This window comes from Rattus norvegicus, chromosome 1 (genome assembly GCF_021556685.1).
Source record: "Rattus norvegicus strain SHRSP/BbbUtx chromosome 1, alternate assembly SHRSP_T2T, whole genome shotgun sequence".
Classification (NCBI taxonomy): domain Eukaryota; kingdom Metazoa; phylum Chordata; class Mammalia; order Rodentia; family Muridae; genus Rattus; species Rattus norvegicus.
The window spans coordinates 214,218,474-214,235,745 of record NC_141534.1 but is presented as its reverse complement, the minus strand read 5'-3'; the positions used below and the strand labels follow the sequence as shown (position 1 = coordinate 214,235,745).

Genomic DNA, 17,272 nt, shown 5'->3' with positions numbered 1-17,272 from the left:
GATCTTGGTGTAGACCAGGCTGGCCTTGAATTTGAATGGGCTGCCTCTCTTTGTATTTTGAGTGCTGGCTGTCCCTGGAACTCTCAGACTAGACTGGGCTGAACTCAGAGATCCTCTTGCTTCTGCTTCTAACCACCGCCTCTCTGTATTGCCTTATTTTTACAAGGAGCATTTATTATTATACCATGTGCTCTTGGCTGGAGAACTTCATGCATGTAAGCCACCGTCCAAAAACCCCTGAGGACACAAGAATCCGCATGGTTTGGGCGTGTTAAGGTGTGAGGCTTACCATGTGTGCCTCTTGCAAACAGCACCACAGACATGAAGGTGAATCTACCCTGCCTGCCAGGAACCTGGTACATTGAACTCGAAAACGTGATTCTGGGGCAGTGTGGGATATCTGAGGGGGTGGAGCCTCGTTGTAAATATTAGGCCCCCGGGTCACTTCCTTTGTTTCTGCTGAGCTTGCACCACACTGCATCTGCCCTACAGTGAGTAGGAACCCGGAGGTGGGGGGGGGGAGGGGCAAAGTAACAGCCTCACTCCCACCTCCTATCCCCACTTCTACCTTCCCCTGGGTCCTGCAGCCTGGGCAGGGTCCTCCCTAATCGTGCCTTTTGTCTCTCTGTCCTAGTGCCACCTTACACCATCATCTATTTCCCCTCCCGAGGTGTGGCCTCAGCGTTTTCAAGATGAAGGGCACAAGCCATAGTCACTCCTGGGGAACCCCTCAACACTGGTGCTGGAGGGATGTGGCCAAGACCACGTTGGGGGCAAGACCGAGACTTGGGGCGGGACTACAATTGTGGTTGGTGGGGCCAGGACTGACCTCTTAGCCTCCATAGGCAGCTACACTGTCTGTCACTTTTCCTCCTTCCCTGTGCCGGTGGGGCTGGGTCTTGGCTTGCCAAGATAATGTTAGGACATGGCCTCTACCACCACATTTTTTCCCTCCCTTCGAGGCTCCCAAGCTAGTTTAGTCCACTTGTCAGCTTTCCAGTCTCCCAAACTCTCCCAGGATGCTCTGAGGGTGGGTCTCTTCGCTGTGGCCTCATCCCCATCCTGCACCCCAATACAGGGCACTGTGAGGTTATGCGCATGCTGCTAGCCGACCAGGGCCAGAGTTGGAAGGAGGAGGTGGTGACCTTGGATGTTTGGGAGCAAGGCACATTCAAGGCTTCCTGTGTGAGTGTCTCCCCTTGCCCCGTGGGTCTGAGATTGGGACGCACGCAGCCTTAGGGTGCTGTGTCTAGGGCTGGGGCAGCTAGGTTCAGCACCCCTTACAGAGAGGTCTTCTCCTAGCTGTTTGGGCAGATCCCCAAGTTCCAGGATGGAAAGCTCACTCTGTACCAATCGAATGCCATCCTACGGCACCTGGGCCACTCCTTCGGTGAGTCCTGAAGCCCAGCCCTGAAAGACACCAGCAGATGCTCCTCAAAATGTCCTGGGGCTTTGAATGGCCTCACCTGCAGCCATCAATGTCCCACCTGGCTGGAGGGCAAGTGGGTTACCCTAGAGATGGTGCAGGGCCCAGGTTCCAGAAGGCTACCCGTGTCTGCTGGGCTGCCTGTTGTTCGTACAGCCAGGGGCTGTGAGTTTCCAAGTGGTATTATTTTTCTAATGACATTCCATAAGAGGCTATGAGTTCCTATGTGTGACAGTGAGTTGGGGCTAGATGCTTCCCAGTAGACCTTCCTGTCCTTTGTCTTTCTAACTTGGCCATACATGAGTCTGGGAAACCCACAGTCACAGTGAGGAGGTCTCGCCTGTTTGAAGAATGGCAGGGTTGGGGATTTAGCTCAGTGGTAGAGCGCTTGCCTAGGGAGCGCAAGGCCCTGGGTTCGGTCCCCAGCTCCGGGGGGGGGGAAGAATGGCAGGGCCGAGGCAGAGGCAGGCTGTTCTCTCTCTGGGTCTGGTTAGGAGAGGGATGGCTGGAGTTCCACAATGCTGTGATAACCTGGAGATAGACAGGTAGACAGATTGTTTTAGGGGGAGTACGAGCCAGAGTCTTTGTCTTTCCTTAATATAACAGATCCAGATGGCAGGTCTGGCCCCCAAAACAGGTCTGGGCTTCAGTTGGTTTTGGCCCTGGGGGTTGGTACCCTCCCTGTGAAGGTAAGGCATGGCTGAGGTAGGCAGGGAAGACCTCCAAAGCAAGGTTAGAGAGTAGGGCCCTATAGGCCCAGGCTGAGGTCTGAGTGGGCATGTAGAGAAGATTACAGAACCTGAGCTGGCTGCTTGCCTGCTGACCCAGGGCTCTACGGCAAAGACCAGCAAGAGGCAGCACTGGTGGACATGGTGAACGACGGACTGGAAGACGTGTTCAGGCGCATTGCATGGCACTATCTCCATATCTGTGTATGTAGGGGCCATAGGCTAGTGCCACAGGGTGGTCAGGAAAGGGAAATCACTTTGGTCTATCTGGCTGCACATCCCCCAACGGGGTCATTTCTGACCGCAGAAGGAGGACAAGGGCCAATATAGGAAGGAGCTTCCAGGACACCTGAAGCCATTTGAAACTCTTCTGGCCCAGAACAAGGGTGGCCAATGCTTCATTGTTGGTGACCAGGTAAGCACTGGGTCAGGCCTTCCCCAACCTACTCATTGTCAGATCCTTTCTCAGAAAGGTAAACTGAGGCCAAGTTCCCTAATGAGGTAGAAGCAGGAAGCATCCAGTGTCTTGCTCCATGGATTTTCAACCCATCCTGCCTCAGCTGAAGCCGTATCACACCCTTGTCCCGTAGATCTCCTTCGCCGACTACCGCCTACTGGATTTACTTCTGAACCTAGAGCTCCTGTTCCCTGGTTACTTGAAAGACTTCCCCCTGCTCTCCGCCTATGTAGCGCGTCTCAAAGCCCGACCCAAGCTCAAGGCCTTCCTGGAGTCTCCTGAGCATGTGAACCGTCTCCTTGCTGCTTGCATAAAGATGTGAGCCCACCTGCCTCCCCCAGCCCACAGCCCAGACCAATAAAAAAGATGGCAGGAGCCAGTGCCTAGCACACCTTTAATCTTAGCACTTGGGAGGCAGAGGCAGGTGGATCTCTGTGGGTTCAAGGCCAGCCTGGTCCACAAAGTGAGTTCCAAGACAGTCAGGGCCTGTCTCAAAAAACAAAAACAAAAACAAAACAACTAATGGCAGGAAGCCGCACTGTGGGCTTAAGGGGCAAAGGTGAAGACACAGTGGACACTCTATAGGATTGACACCTAGAGCCACCATTGCTAAAATATCAGGCCCAGAGCTGCCAGGAAAGAGGGTCTTTGGGGCTCTAAACCTCCAGGACCCACTAGAGGACTTCCTGCTGGGAGTTGACTGACCTTTAATCCTACAAGGTTCCTTTGGGTATTAGCTAGCTTCTGCCTCAATTTGTGAACTCATTCTGAGCAGATACTTACCCTCAGGAGTGACACATGTACTTGAGTTTGTCCCATGTGCAGGCATGTGACCTCATGTGCTGTTATCTGAGGCCATGGACAGTTGGAGTCTCCTATCCCTCGTGCAGGCAATCAGCAAGTGCCTAGTGCAAGGGTCCCAAGGCAGGCCTGCAGCTCCAGGGGCTCCCTACTGTTTTCAAACTGGGAGCATTTGGAAACTGGTGGAGCATTTGGATCTGCTCTCCAGCTGGGGAGGTGGAACAGCCTTTTGTACCCAGGTTAAAGCGCTGGCCAGCTGCTTCTAGGGATAGAACAGAAAGTAGATTCAAGGGGACTGTCCTCATTCTCCCAAAAGGTGTCCCTTTTATAGCCCTCCTAGGATTGAGAGGGCTGAGAAATGAGAAGGGATCAGGGATCAGCCTGAGGATCAGGACTCCAACCTGAGATCAGGGATCATCAGCTCAGGGAATAGGTTTAACCCAGGGGTCAGAGCTCACCATGAAGAGCCGGTCTTAGGACTGAAATCAGGATTCAGCTCAGGGATGAGGACTTAGTCCGAGGATTAGAGTTCAGACCTGGGATCAGGGCTTAGCCCTTGAGCTGCACTCCTCAGCTATGTCCTACAGGCAGGAAGTTTATGGGAACCTCCACCACCTCCTAGTGTTGCCTCTAGAGCAACTGCTATTTGCTGCCACCTTCCCAGAGAGTGTCCTGCTCTTCATACCCTGAGGGGACTCAGCCGTGCCATCAGGACTCTCTAAGCTGCTCTTACCTGTATATGGGTCCCATAGAAACATAGCTGACCCTCTCTGGGCCTGTTCTCCCTTGCACTGAGGCCAGAGCTGGATTTTGCACTCAGGCAGGTGGATACTAAACCTGCATTCTTTCCTAAACATCCCCAGAAACTTCTGCATGTTCTCTGCCCAAGGGCAGTGGCTACTTAACACAGGCGTGGTAGTAACATATTAAATACTCAGGCTGAAGTCAAATGGCAGAAATCTGGGTCATGTCCAAACTCCAGCAGTCTGGGTGTTTGTGTCTGGGTTAGGAAGGCTGTGCATCAGCTCTGTACGCCTGGGGGGACGAAGCTGGGGTGAACGCCAGACAGGAGTCTCTTCTCACTCTATCCACGGATATTCCAGTCCTCCAAATTCTCCTGTCCCAGTGCTTCCCTGTTTCGCTACAAACCCACCCCCACCCCTGAGCTCTGAACATTCCTCTGCCAACTTTAGCCAGAGGCTGGAGGGAGGAGCCTTGTTTTCACTGGTGCCTGAATGGTTATTTTCTGCCAGAAGGCAGAGATGCTGCCCCTGCACACCAGAAAATGACAGGAAGACTTTTGCCCCTGGGGCTGCTTTCGTCTTAAAAATATGACCACCAGACCACGTGAGGCAGTAACCTCTCCTACGAAGTTCAGGTGCAGGAAGCTTATAGGCCTTCCTGATCTGCCTGGGCTGTTTTTGTGGAAAGTTACCATTTTGCAAGTCTGAGGCAGATGCTTTTTCCTGCTGTTCCAAAAATAGGGCGCTGTGACCTTTGGCTAGTAAATTCAGCCAAGGCAAAGTTACATACACATTGGGATGGCTGCCCAGTTCCAACCCACCGACCGCCCGCCAGGGCATCTCTTCCTTCCACTTTGTGTTAGTCCCCAGCATCCTCCTCCTGTGCCAGGTCTTGTCCCTTAGATGCAGGACTAACATGTGACCCAAGGCTAGCCAATCGAGGGAAAACAGGCACGTGGACTATTGTACCATTGGCTTTGTCAGCCCTAGAATTTGCCTCCTCAGAATGAGGACACCTCTTCCCATCCTAGGGGTTGGAGTTTGCAAGTAACCATTGTTGTGATGTGGACCACAGACCTGGATTTGTAACACCACGAGGTGTATGCTAGCCCACTCAGGTGACCCTACACTTGTGATCGGGTGAGGAAAGTGTTTAAGCTGCTTGGCCACCGAATCTGGATTTATCTGGTCATACAGAACCCGGTGTGTGAACAAGAAGAGGAAAGGGCTGCGGACCTAAGTCAGTCAGTAAAGTATTTGCTACACTTGGGGCCTCAGTCCAAATCCCCAGAATCCATGTGAAAGCCAGACATGGTAGCACATGCCTCTCGCCTGGTGCTGAGAGGCCAGGAACAGAAGGATCCTCAGAGCTCGCTGGCCAGTGTGTGTTCACAATCAGTAACCTCTGGGTTACTGCCTCAGAAAATAAGGGGGGGGGGCTGAAGAGGTGGCTCAGTGGTTAAGAGCACTGACTGCTCTTCCAGAGGTCCTGAGTTCAATTCTCAGCAACCACATGGTGGCTCACAACCATCTGTAATGAGATCTGATGCCTTCTTCTGGTGTCTGAAGAATTGTACTCACATACATAAAGTAGATAAATAAATAAATCTTTTTTAAAAAAAAATAAGGTGGAGAGCAACAAAGGAAGCACACTGCATCAACCCCCTGCCTCCACACACAAGCATACGAAGGCTTGTGCACACATATAGAATGCACATGTTTAACACACACACACACACACACACACACACACACACACACACACACACACACACACAAAACAGAGAAGTAGGAAATCTTATGTGTTTTCTCAGCCTCTGAAGAGGAAACTTTTCATAGACTTCCTTGTTTTGTTTCTTTGAAATTTTACTTCTTAAAAATAGTAAAAGGGCTGTGAAGCCAGCACAGTGGCATTTGATTGTAATCATAACACTAGGCAGGTTGATCCAGGAGGACCATGGGTTTGAGGCCAGCTTGGGGTATATACAGAGTTCAAGGTCAACTTGAATTACAGGAGAGCTCCAGGAAAAGAAGGAAAAAAAGAAAGAAAGAAAAGAAAGAAAGAAAAGAAAGAAAAAGACAGTGAGAAGGAAGAAAAAAAGAAAGAAAGAAAGAGAAAAAAAGAAAAGTCACGAAAATCAAACAAATAAAATCCCAGGTGAATACCGGTAAAGCTATGCATGCTGGGAAATGGCCTAGTGACCAATGCTCTGCTCTCAAAGGGCCGGTACAGCACAGAAGCTGACGGCTCAGGCCAGACCTCTGAGTCAGAGAATTTGCTTTCAGTCGTTTACTGATGGTGCATAATGTGTCCAGGCACTGCGTTGTGTATTTTAGATATGTTGTCTCCTGTAGGCATGTAGTTCAAGGTCTCAGGCTGTAACAAGCCCAGTGCCTGCTCTCTTACCTAATATTCTTCACCTTAACCTCCCTTCCCTTCTCTTCCCTTCACTCTCTCCCTCCTCCCCGCCTTCTAGAGTTGGAGGCCCCGGGCCTCATGCACACTGTGCAAATACTCCCTGCTGCTCTGCACTTCTCGCCATCTTGTTTTGCTAACAAGAGTGACCTACAGTGGGAAAACTCCTGGCAGGAATGCACTTTGCTGCTCTGCCAGCTGCACTGACTTTATAGCTGGGTCCCCAGGACAATCTATGGAAAAACTGTATGAAGGCGGCACCTTTATCCCCATACCAAGACACCCCTTGCCCAGCAACCCATAGGATACTATAGGCCTCAGTGGAGAACCAGACTGGAATCAGCTCACACAATTGCATGCCTGCCTTCTTAGTGAGCCTTGCAAGGCCCATACCAAGGCTTTGTGAGAGCCTGTGTGACTCCATTCTTGGGCAGACTGTTCCTCCAGCATGGGAAATATGGATATGTCACTAAGAGGTTTTCTTAGATCTAGTGGTGCCAGCCCAGAGCCATTGCTTTCTGGCAGGGCAGTGTGTGTTCTGGGGCTGCCTCACTGTCAGGGCTCCACGGCTCAGGTTCATCCTTCAGGAACCACTATGGCTAGGAAGATGTGGCTAATGATTGGCTGGCCCAGGTCACATGCCCATGGTGGTCAGTTTTGTTTAACTCATGAAGATTTGGTTCCTGTTGAGAAAGAAGGGCTTTACCAGCCAAGCAGAGGGGAGAAGGAATGATGAGTCTCTGTGCTGTCTTTATCATGCCGGCATGGTACTTCCCCCGCCCATTTAATCTCAGCACTTGGAAGTCAGAGGCAAATGGATCTCTGAGTTCGAAGCTAGCCTGGTCTACAGAGTGAGTCCCAGGACAGCCACAGATACACAGGGAAACCCTTTCTGGAAAAGCAAAAACAAAACAATTCCTAAGAGGCACATGGATGAGGGCAGGTAGGATCTTTGATCAGAGAGGGACATGTGTATGCCCAGGGCCTGGATGTCATCGACAGCACTTCCTGTGGTCAAGCAGGCAGGAATAGATGGTATTACAGCTCCATTTTGGCCTAGCTAGATCTTCAGTAGCAGGCTGGTGTAGCAGTGCCCAGAACAGAGAGTGGACTTTGTTCTAGTCCTCCAAACAGGGATGGTCCAGCAGGCAGAGGCGGATGTCTGCACCAGACCTGAGGGATCACACTGTGTTTTTCATTCCTACTACCAGATGCTCAACACTATCTCTACACTCACTGTTCAACTCCATTCTCACACTAAGCTGCCCCAAGTCAGCACAGAACCCCAAGGGAAGGACTTAGTCACATCAGTCTCAGTCATAAGCTCCCTGTCTTTTCTTTCCTTCTTCCTTCCTTCCTTTCTTTCTTTTTCTTTTTTTCTTTTTCTTTCTTTCTTTCTTTTTTTTTTTTTTTTGGTTCTTTTTTTCGGAGCTGGGGACCGAACCCCGGGCCTTGCGCTTCCTAGGTAAGCGCTCTACCACTGAGCTAAATCCCCAGCCCCTTCTTTCTTTCTTTTTTAAAGATTTATTTATTATATGTAAGCACACTGTAGGTATCTTCAGACACACCAGAAGAGGGCATCAGATCCCATTACAGATGGTTGTGAGACACCATGTGGTTGCTGGGATTTGGACTCAGGACCTCTGGAAGAGCAATCAGTGCTCTTAACCACTGAGCCATCTTTCCAGTCCCTCTTTCTTTTTTAAAGAATTATTTATTTATTGTATATATGTGCACTGTAGCTGTTTTCAGACACACCAGAAGAGGGCATCAGATCTCAATATAGATGGTTGTGAGCCACCATGTGGTTGCTGGGAATTGAACTCAGGACCTCTGGAAGAGCAGTCAGTGCTCTTAACCACTGAGCCATCTCTCCAGCCCTTCTTTCCTTTTTTGTCTTGTTCTTCTCTTTTTGACAGAGTCTTACATCGTGGCCCTGGCTAGCCTGGAACTCACTATGTAGATCAGATTCGCCTCAATTCAAAAGAGACCCACCGGCCTCCACCTCCCCGGTGGGATTAAAGAATGCTTAAACCTCCTGTACCCCGACAAATTTGCTGCCAAACTGGGGGTTCCAGTGGTTCATTGACTTGCTGAAATGGCTCACAGAACTTTAGCAAAATTTCAGACGCATTGTTGTAGTTGCCAAAAAAGGCACGACTCTGAAAAGGTAGATTGAAGCGCGGCAAGGGGCATGGCGTGGGAGGGACAGAGTAAGAAGGAATGCTCGCGCCTGTTCTGGAACAAACGCAGGAAAAGCACTTTGGGGACCTAGGCCAGCAACTGTGGCCACGAGAGCCTGCAAGATGCAAAACTCAAACAATAGAAACATGCTGGCAGAATATTAGCTAGCATTCTTCAAAAAACATTAAAATGCTCATGAGGGCTGGTGAATGGGAGCGACCCTCTGCCTCAGCCTCTGCACGCGTGCGCCCCCTGGTGGTCAACACTTTAACTCTTAGAGCTGGTTTCCAGTGTTTTCTCTGGTTGGCAGGTTGGTTGGTTGGTTGGTTGGGTGGGTGGGTGGGTGGGTTGGTTTGGTCGGTCGGTCGGTTAGTTGGTTGGTTGGTTGGTTGGTTGGATTTTGAGGCAATGGTTTATTACTGCTATTTTGTAACCTGTCTGCTAGGAGCAGTCTGGGTTGATCTGCTTCCTGAGCAGCGCCCCCGTCTGCCAACCCCACTCAGAAAGTACTGCACTATTTTCGGCTTCTCATTTTGGAAAAGAGATTACAGTAACCACATTGCCCTCTTTATAGAGTCTTGCTTTCTCAATAAATAAATAAATAAATAAATAAATAAATAAATAAATAAAATAATAGTAATAATTCTCCAGGATAGCCAGGGCTACAAAAAGAAACCCTGTTTTGAAAATGTATCCAGCCGGTTGTGGTGGCGCACATCGGTAGGATTTGCTGAAGGAGGCAGAGGCAGGAGGATCACGAAAATGTATCCAAATGTATCCAAAACTAACAATCATATCATCGGTTGTAGTTCAGTAGTAGGGTAATAACTTAGCATGTCCAAGGTCCTGAGACTGATCTCAAGCACACATCAAAAACACAAGCATGTTGGCAAGGTGGTTTTGTTGATAAGGGTGTTTGTGGAGCAAGCCTGGAAACCTAAGTTGGTAAGAGCTCACATTGAAGGTGGAAGAGAAAACTGACTTCACAAAGTTGTCTTCTGATCCTCACAAGCGCCACCCACAGACACACATCATGCATATACAAACATATAGGATCAGGATAAAAAATTTAAATTTAACAAACAAAACTAAAACTATGAGGCAAGAGAGATGGTGGAATAGTTATGGCCACATAATGCTGTGCCAGAAGATGGGAGTTTGGAACTCTGAACTCCCATGGAGCAGCTCACAGCCACTTACAATCAACTCTAAGGATCTGCTGCCTTCTTCTGGCCTCTCTGGGCACTGCACTCACATGCACATACCTATGTGGGCGCACACACACACACACACACACACACACACACACACTTAAAAGATACATTTTTATTTACATATTTTCTATTTATATAGACACACTCTAATCCCAGCTGTCAGGAAGCACAGATCCCTGTGAGTCTGGTTGACACAGTGAGGCCCTATCTTAAAAGCGAGGATGGGGTTGGGGATTTAGCTCAGTGGTAGAGCGCTTGCCTAAGAAGCGCAAGGCCCTGGGTTCGGTCCCCAGCTCCGAAAAAAAGAACCAAAAAAAAAAAAAAAAAAAAAAAGCGAGGACTTCATTTCTGGTATTATAAACTACAGACATTAACTTATAATTGGCTACTTTGTGAAGGCCTCGGTGACAGCACCTCCCTTTTCCCTTCCCTAACCTTTGCCACTGACACCTTTACAAAGTCAAGGCAATCATCTAGCCACCCACTCGGGACTCTAGGCTACACACAGTGAACTTCACATAGTGCCAGCCACTGCAGACACCAAGGCAGTGTTTGCTGTGCATCCCCTCCTCCTCCTCCTCACCTCTAAAACAGGCCCTTGGAGGTGGCGACTGACAGAGGCTAGAGGGACATCTCCCTAGCTAGATGTCCACACCAAAGCCTAATTTGCACAGGGTCAGAATGGAGAACCTTGGGCTATCGAGATGGCTGGTGAGTGAAGGGACCTGCTACCAAACTGGATGGCGTGGATTCTACTTCTGGATCTCATGTGATAGAGTGAGAAAGCCAACTCCAGCAGATTGTCTTCTTGCCTCCACAGCACCACTTGTGTGAGCACAAGCACACACACACACACACACACACACACACACACATGTGTGCACACGCACACTCATGCACTCATACCAAAATGTAACAGAAAGGTATGTAAAAAGTGCTGATGATTCCCCTCGTGCTCTCTGCTTCCTGGGAGGCCTTTGTGACTTTGGCACATTGCAGAGCAGTGGATCTGTCATTCTATGGAGAGAAGCACTCACTCTGAGGGGGCCGTGGTCTGTCTGTGAAAAGATGTTGAGCCAGCTCAGTAGCGTTTTCTCTGTTGCCCCCGAGCTGTGAGGCAGTATCCGAAGCTGCTTGACCACCCTCTGAGCCTACTGCAGGAATATGTCTGGAGCTCCCACACCCTGGACCCTGATGTCAGTACAGGGATGTCGGCAGGTGCTGGACATCGCCCTGGGGCACTCCATACCAACCACCCTGGTGAAGCAAATGACACCGAAAGATGCTCACGACTCAGTGTCTGGGGGACACGGTACAAGGGGTCAGCAGTTTCTACACTGGATGGAGAGCATGCGTTTAATCTCTGTGACAGCACAGTAGCTGTGGGGTTCATCTTCCCCACCACTGCCATTGCACAAAAGCAAACAGACAACCATGTAAAAGACAGGCATGGCTGGGTAGTTCTGGAGCACACCTTAAGTCCCAGCACTCAGGAGGCAGACAGGGGCTGGAGAGATGGCTCAGTGGTTAAGAGTTTTCCAGAGGCCCCGAGTTCAATTCCCAACAACCACATGGTGGCTAATGAGATCTGGTGCCCTCTTCTGGTGTGTCTGAAGAAAGTGACAGTGTACTCATATAAATAAATACATCTTTTAAAAAAGAAAGAAGGAAAGAAAGAAAGAAAGAAAGAGGAGAAAAAAAAAGAGGCAGACACAGGCAGACCTCTGTGAGTTAGAGGCCAGCCTGAAGTGAGTTCCAGGACATCCAGGGCTGCACAGAGAAACCCTGTCTTGAAACAAATATACAAGATCGGTCCAACAAAATTTTATCTACAGAGGCAGGTGATGGCCAAGGTCCTCCATGTGTGAGCCCTTTTCTGTGGAGACCTAGCACACACTAACCTCAACTCCAGTAGCAAACTGCAGAGAAGTAGTTTCAAGGAAAAAAATTTGAGAAAAAAAAAAGCTGGACTGCTAAGTGGTTAGAAGTCCTGGCTGCTCTTTCAGAAGACCTGGGTGCAGTGTCCAGCATGCTCACATAGTGGTTCACAAGCATTCACATCTCCAGTTCTAGGGGGGATCTGACACTCTCTTCTTACCGTCGTGCACATGATGCACATACACACATGCAGGGGAAGCACTCATGCATATAAAATAAAATCAATGTTAAAAAAAAACCCAAGAAGTTGGGGGTTGTTGAGCAGACATACTTCTTAGAGACGGAGGGTGCCTGAGGGTATTGGCAAAGAGAGGCTGAGGAACCATTGTTACCCAGTCCTCATCACTGCCATGGTTGGGGAAGGACTGTCCTTGCTGTTACACTGCCACTTACTGACCTAATGCAGCCGCAGGCATTCCCAGTCAGATGGGTGCAGACTTTGCTGGGGAGAGGCACTCGGGCGAAGATGGAATTTCTCCCATCCATGCTTTCTCCTCAAATGCCCTAGGACTGACATATTAGATCTGGAAGCCTCCTCCCAGCCCCAAGGGTCTTGAGAAGAACCTCTTGTCTCAGGCTCTGCTTGTGGGTGACAAGAGATTGGCTGTCACCTTATTTCCCTGGAACTCAGCTTCTTTCTCTCGAAGCCACAGGCTAGCCTGTTTGGCAACTAAAACCAGAGTTTTAATAGGCCATAGTTTGGCTAAGTAAAACAATAGACTAACCACCAGGGGGCGCACGCTCACACGTTCCAGATGCCTCAACTACAACAGCGGTCTGCAGAACCATGTACACACAGAGAGTGCACATTCTAGAAATATAGAGCACAAAAAGGACAGTTATGGATGTAAAACAGAATAAATAATGGACAAAAAAGAAAAATTTGAAGGGCCAGCAAGACAGCTTAGCAGATAAAGACATCTGCCACCAAGCAGGATGTGACACTCCCTTGCACAACATAGTAAGTAAATGATTTTCTCAACGTTAAAACAGTAAATAACAGATTTATATACTATATAAAACGGAAAGATGAGAATATAAAAAGCTGGTTGCAGTAAGCGACACTTACAGTTCTAACTACATGGGAAACTGAGGCAGGAAGACAACTATAGCTCAGGAGCCCCAGGCCAACCTCCCCAAAATCCCTAGACCTTATCTTAGATACAAATATATCGGGCTGGGCTTGTAGCTCAGTTTGCAGAATGTATGTTTACCAGGCACAAAGTCCTGAGTTCCACCCCCAGTGCCATAGAAACTGGGTGTGGTGGTACACACCTGCATTCCCAGCACTAAAGAGGCAGAAGTAGGAGGACCAGAAGTTCAGGATCATTTTCCAGAACATGGAGGGTTTGAGGTCAGCCTGGGCTAGAGTCCACATGGCTAATGAATAAGCAAATGTATGTACATATGTATGTATGTATGTATGTATGTATGTATGTATGTATGTATGGCACCTTAAAGTGTAGAATAAAATGATGAGTGATATATGTATGTGTTGGAGACGTCAGAAAAGATAATCTAGAAAAATGTTATATATTTTATGTGTTAGCAAAGCACCAGACAGAAAACGTCATTTTCTCAGCCTCTGGTGCATAACAGGTGTGCCCTACCATGCCTGGTTCAGAAATCTCCTTTCTGCTTACATTAGTCAGGCTTCTCAAATTTGACAAACCTTCATGGTGGTCGTGGATGATGGCTGATGCTATAATAATCCTGGCACATGAGAGTCTGAGACAAGAGTATTAGTGAAAGTTCCAGACAAGCCTACCCTATATTGTAAGACTTTGTCTCAAATATGTGTATGTGTATAAATATGTGTATGTGTATATGTATGTGTATGTGTATATGTATGTATATGTGTATATGTATGTGTATATGTATATGTATGTGTATATGTATGTGAATGTGTATATGTATGTGTATGTATATATGTGTATGTGTATATGTATGTGTATGTGTATATGTATATGTGTATGTGTATATGTATGTGTATGTGTGTATGTGTGTATATGTATATGTGTATATGTATGTGTATATGTATGTGTATGTGTATATGTATGTGTATATGTATATGTGTATGTGTATATGTATGTGTATGTGTATATGTATGTGTATATGTATATGTATGTGCATATGATATACATATATATGTATATATCAGAAACAAAGCAATAATAACGAAGTGCCATAGTGATATTTTAAATGTTTGTCTTTATTAATTATATCTAGTAATGTGGGGGTCCTTACCTGATCTGGATGCCTAGCCTAGCCTATTCTTCCATGGAGAGGCTCAGCCCTGGCTCTTATGGTTCCTTTAAGCCATTGGAAGGGAACCTTGGAATCATCCTGGGGCATGTCCTTCCCAGTTCCAGAGCCTCGAAGACGGAGATGTCTGAGAGCTACAGGCTTTCTGATAAAGATCTAAATGGGGGCAGGGGAGGGCAACCCAGAATTGTGGAGATGTTTCTGAAATAAGCACTCCAACACTAGAGAGGACAGAAGAGAGGGAGGAAGCCAGGTCAGCTCATGAAAGGCTGCTGGGTCCAGTTTGTATTTTTTTTTTCTTTTCTTTTTTCCAGAGCTGGGGACCGAACCCAGGGCCTTGCACATGCTAGGCAAGCGCTCTACCACTGAGCTAAATCCCCACCCCCCAGTTTGTATTTTTATTTTATACTTAAAACCACATGGTGGTGGGGCAAGCAAGCAAGATTCTATAGACTGGTCAGCTGGTTGTCAGGTTGTTAAGGGCAGAGTCTCACTGTCCCAGCTACTTATGCAAGTCAGTCTGTAGCGAGGGAAGTAGGCTTAGCAAACAGGCAGTAAAATCAGCGCTTCGAAGTCGGTCACCAAAGAAATCAATAAATCAGCATTTGATAATTGGTCTTTTTTTTTTCTTTTCTCTTTTATAATTGGCCTTTTCTACCTTATTCTACGCCACGATCAACAGCCCATAGCTCCACAGTATGGGGTGGGACATGCAGAACCCCATCCTCATCTATGCTAAAATGGCTGGCTTGATAATGCTGGCAGGTAGTAATTGGTGAGTTCTGGAGTGTGGTAGCCAGGAGACAGCATTTCACAGCTCTCCTCCCCATCCTCTGCTCCTTCCTGCCCCCCTCTTTTGAGATGTTCACTGAGTCTTGGTAGGGGGATTGTGGTATATCTCATATGTCAATGGCGTCACCTATATAAATACATTTTAGAAGAGAATAGTTAGGGGGGAAATCCTATTAAAATATGCAGAAGATTGATTTTTTCAGTCATTTATTTATTGATACAGGGTCTCATGAAGTAGCTTTGATGGGCATGGATCAAACTGGCTTTAAATTTACAGAGGTCTACTAATTTGTCTTCTGTCTGCTGAAATTAAAGACAGGGCACAGCACAGCCAGCTATGCAGACAAGTCCAGGAAAAGAAACTCAACACAAGAAACTAAGTTAACACAACCCACTGTCCAGCTGGAATTCAAACCTCAGTGCTCAGAAAAAAAGAAAAAAAAAAGCAAGGGTGTGAGGGAGCAAGTCCTCTACCACAGCCATGCATCACAGCCATGAGAAGGGCAAGAAGAAAGCTGCAGCTGTTGCTGCTGTGTCCTGCTGGGGAGGATGGAAGGATTCTTCCACAGCACTGGTGGAAGTGGAAAATATTCCAGCTACCAAGGCAGCACCTTAGCAAGTTACACGTGTTCTTCTGACCTGATTCTGCCATCTTTCTGCTGCACACTATCACACAGTTCGTGAGCCCCACTGTTTACCTAACCAATGTGCAACCATGTAGGGCCCCTGAATCCATTGGTCCCAGGAGCTCAGCTGCGCCTCAGCTGGTAAATGGATAAACTGTAGCAAAAGTAGTCAGTCACTATGATTCAGCAACAAAACCCTCACATCCACACATATCCCATCGGTTTGTCCAGAGAAGCTGGCCCGCCTCCAGCACCCCCTTGCCTCCCCCGCCCCCCTCCCCCCCTCCCCTTTTCTTCTTCCCCCTGGGAGTTTCCTGTTTATCTGAGTGTCACAGGCATGAGAACACACAGTTTGTGGAACTGGAGTTCACCTCCCCCTGGGATTGGATTCCTTGGTGGGAAGACAAAATTCTCCAGCCTTCTTCATGACACTTTAGGAAGTCATTTCAGACAGGGCCTCGGTCTACAGGTCAGGTTTCTTTTGCAGTAACTATCCTCCTGCCTCAGAGTGCTGGGATTCTAGTCACACATCATCGTACTCAGCTCGGCTCAGTTCTCTTTTTGCATGTGCATGTGGTATTTCTGTGGGTTTTTGCATGTGTATGAATGCATGTTCACATGTGTGCAACTGTGTGTAGAGGTCTGAAACTGACACCAGGCTTTGTCCTTGATTGCTCTCTGCTTTTGTGTTGTTTTTCTTTTTTTTAAATTGAGGCAGAAATTAATTCAAGGTCACTAATCCCAGCTCGCCTGACTAGCTAGTCAGGAATCTTGTCTCTGTCTCTCAGGTGATAGGATTACAGGTCAAAAATCTACACGTGTTACTACATAAAGTCCTCTAGCCCTCAGGCCAGATGCTCTGAATGAGGCAGTAACCCAAAGTATGGGGGGGGGCAGAGATTCCCCTCTCTCCATTCATATCTACCCAGCCCTCTGAGACCAGAGTAGAAGGTTCAGTGATATATACCTGTAATTCCAGCAATGAGGCTGAGGCAGAGGAGTTGCTACAAGTTCAAGTCCAGCTCATGCAGTCTAAACAGAGCCCATGGTTAGGAGCCAGCAATTCCACCAGGCAAGAGAAAAGATCCGAGAACTCAAGGAGGGCCCAGACCCTCATTAATGAGAACTGGGGCCAGAGGGAGCTGACAGTGGGTGAGAATATGAGGCAGGAGTGCGTGCGGCTGCTCCTGAGGGCCACTGAGTTCTATGTGTGCCCATCAAGGATCCACATACTGGGGACCAGCACTTCCACCCTGGGTGCAAGTGGAGGAACCGAGAGTGAAGTAGATGAACACATATAAGAAAGGACAGGCTCAGGCTGGGGTCCAACATGGACTAGGAATCTAGTAGCCCCTTAACACCCCCATACACATGTCTGTGCTCTATTGAAGGGCCAGAAAGGCCTGGACTGTTCTGGGGGAAGGGGAATGGCTGGGGGGTTGGGGGGAGTGAGACACAGACATAGCTACTCACAACTGCTTGAATAGTCCAAATCCCCATTACCCAGGGAGATAGGACATGGAGGAGAGAGAAGCCAGGGAGGAAGGGGAGCCTGGAGAAAGAAGCAGGCCTTAGCCAGACTGAGGGAAGACAGTAGTGTGGCTGTCAATTCAACTTTAACTCTCTCTCTCTCTCTCTCTCTCTCTCTCTCTCTCTCTCTCTCTCTCTCTCTCTCTGCATCC

The 17,272-nt window shown here is 48.2% G+C and overlaps 1 protein-coding gene across 5 annotated transcripts; it reads left to right on the top strand.

Annotated features, from left to right (window-relative positions):
• Positions 1-439: 439 nt before the first annotated feature.
• Positions 440-2,990, top strand: Gstp3 (glutathione S-transferase pi 3). Of its 5 annotated transcripts, none has more exons than NM_001398780.1 (7): positions 457-491; positions 635-670; positions 1,079-1,185; positions 1,303-1,390; positions 2,255-2,358; positions 2,462-2,569; positions 2,745-2,990. In NM_001398780.1, coding segments are annotated over exons 1-7 (633 nt in total). In that variant the 5' UTR covers positions 457-490; the 3' UTR covers positions 2,934-2,990. The 5 variants fall into 5 exon arrangements, with proteins under 5 accessions (XP_087404112.1, NP_001385709.1, XP_087404106.1 ...); XM_087547980.1 differs by having other exon boundaries at positions 635-739; positions 2,745-2,986; NM_001134508.2 differs by lacking the exon at positions 2,462-2,569.
• Positions 2,991-17,272: the final 14,282 nt, after the last annotated feature.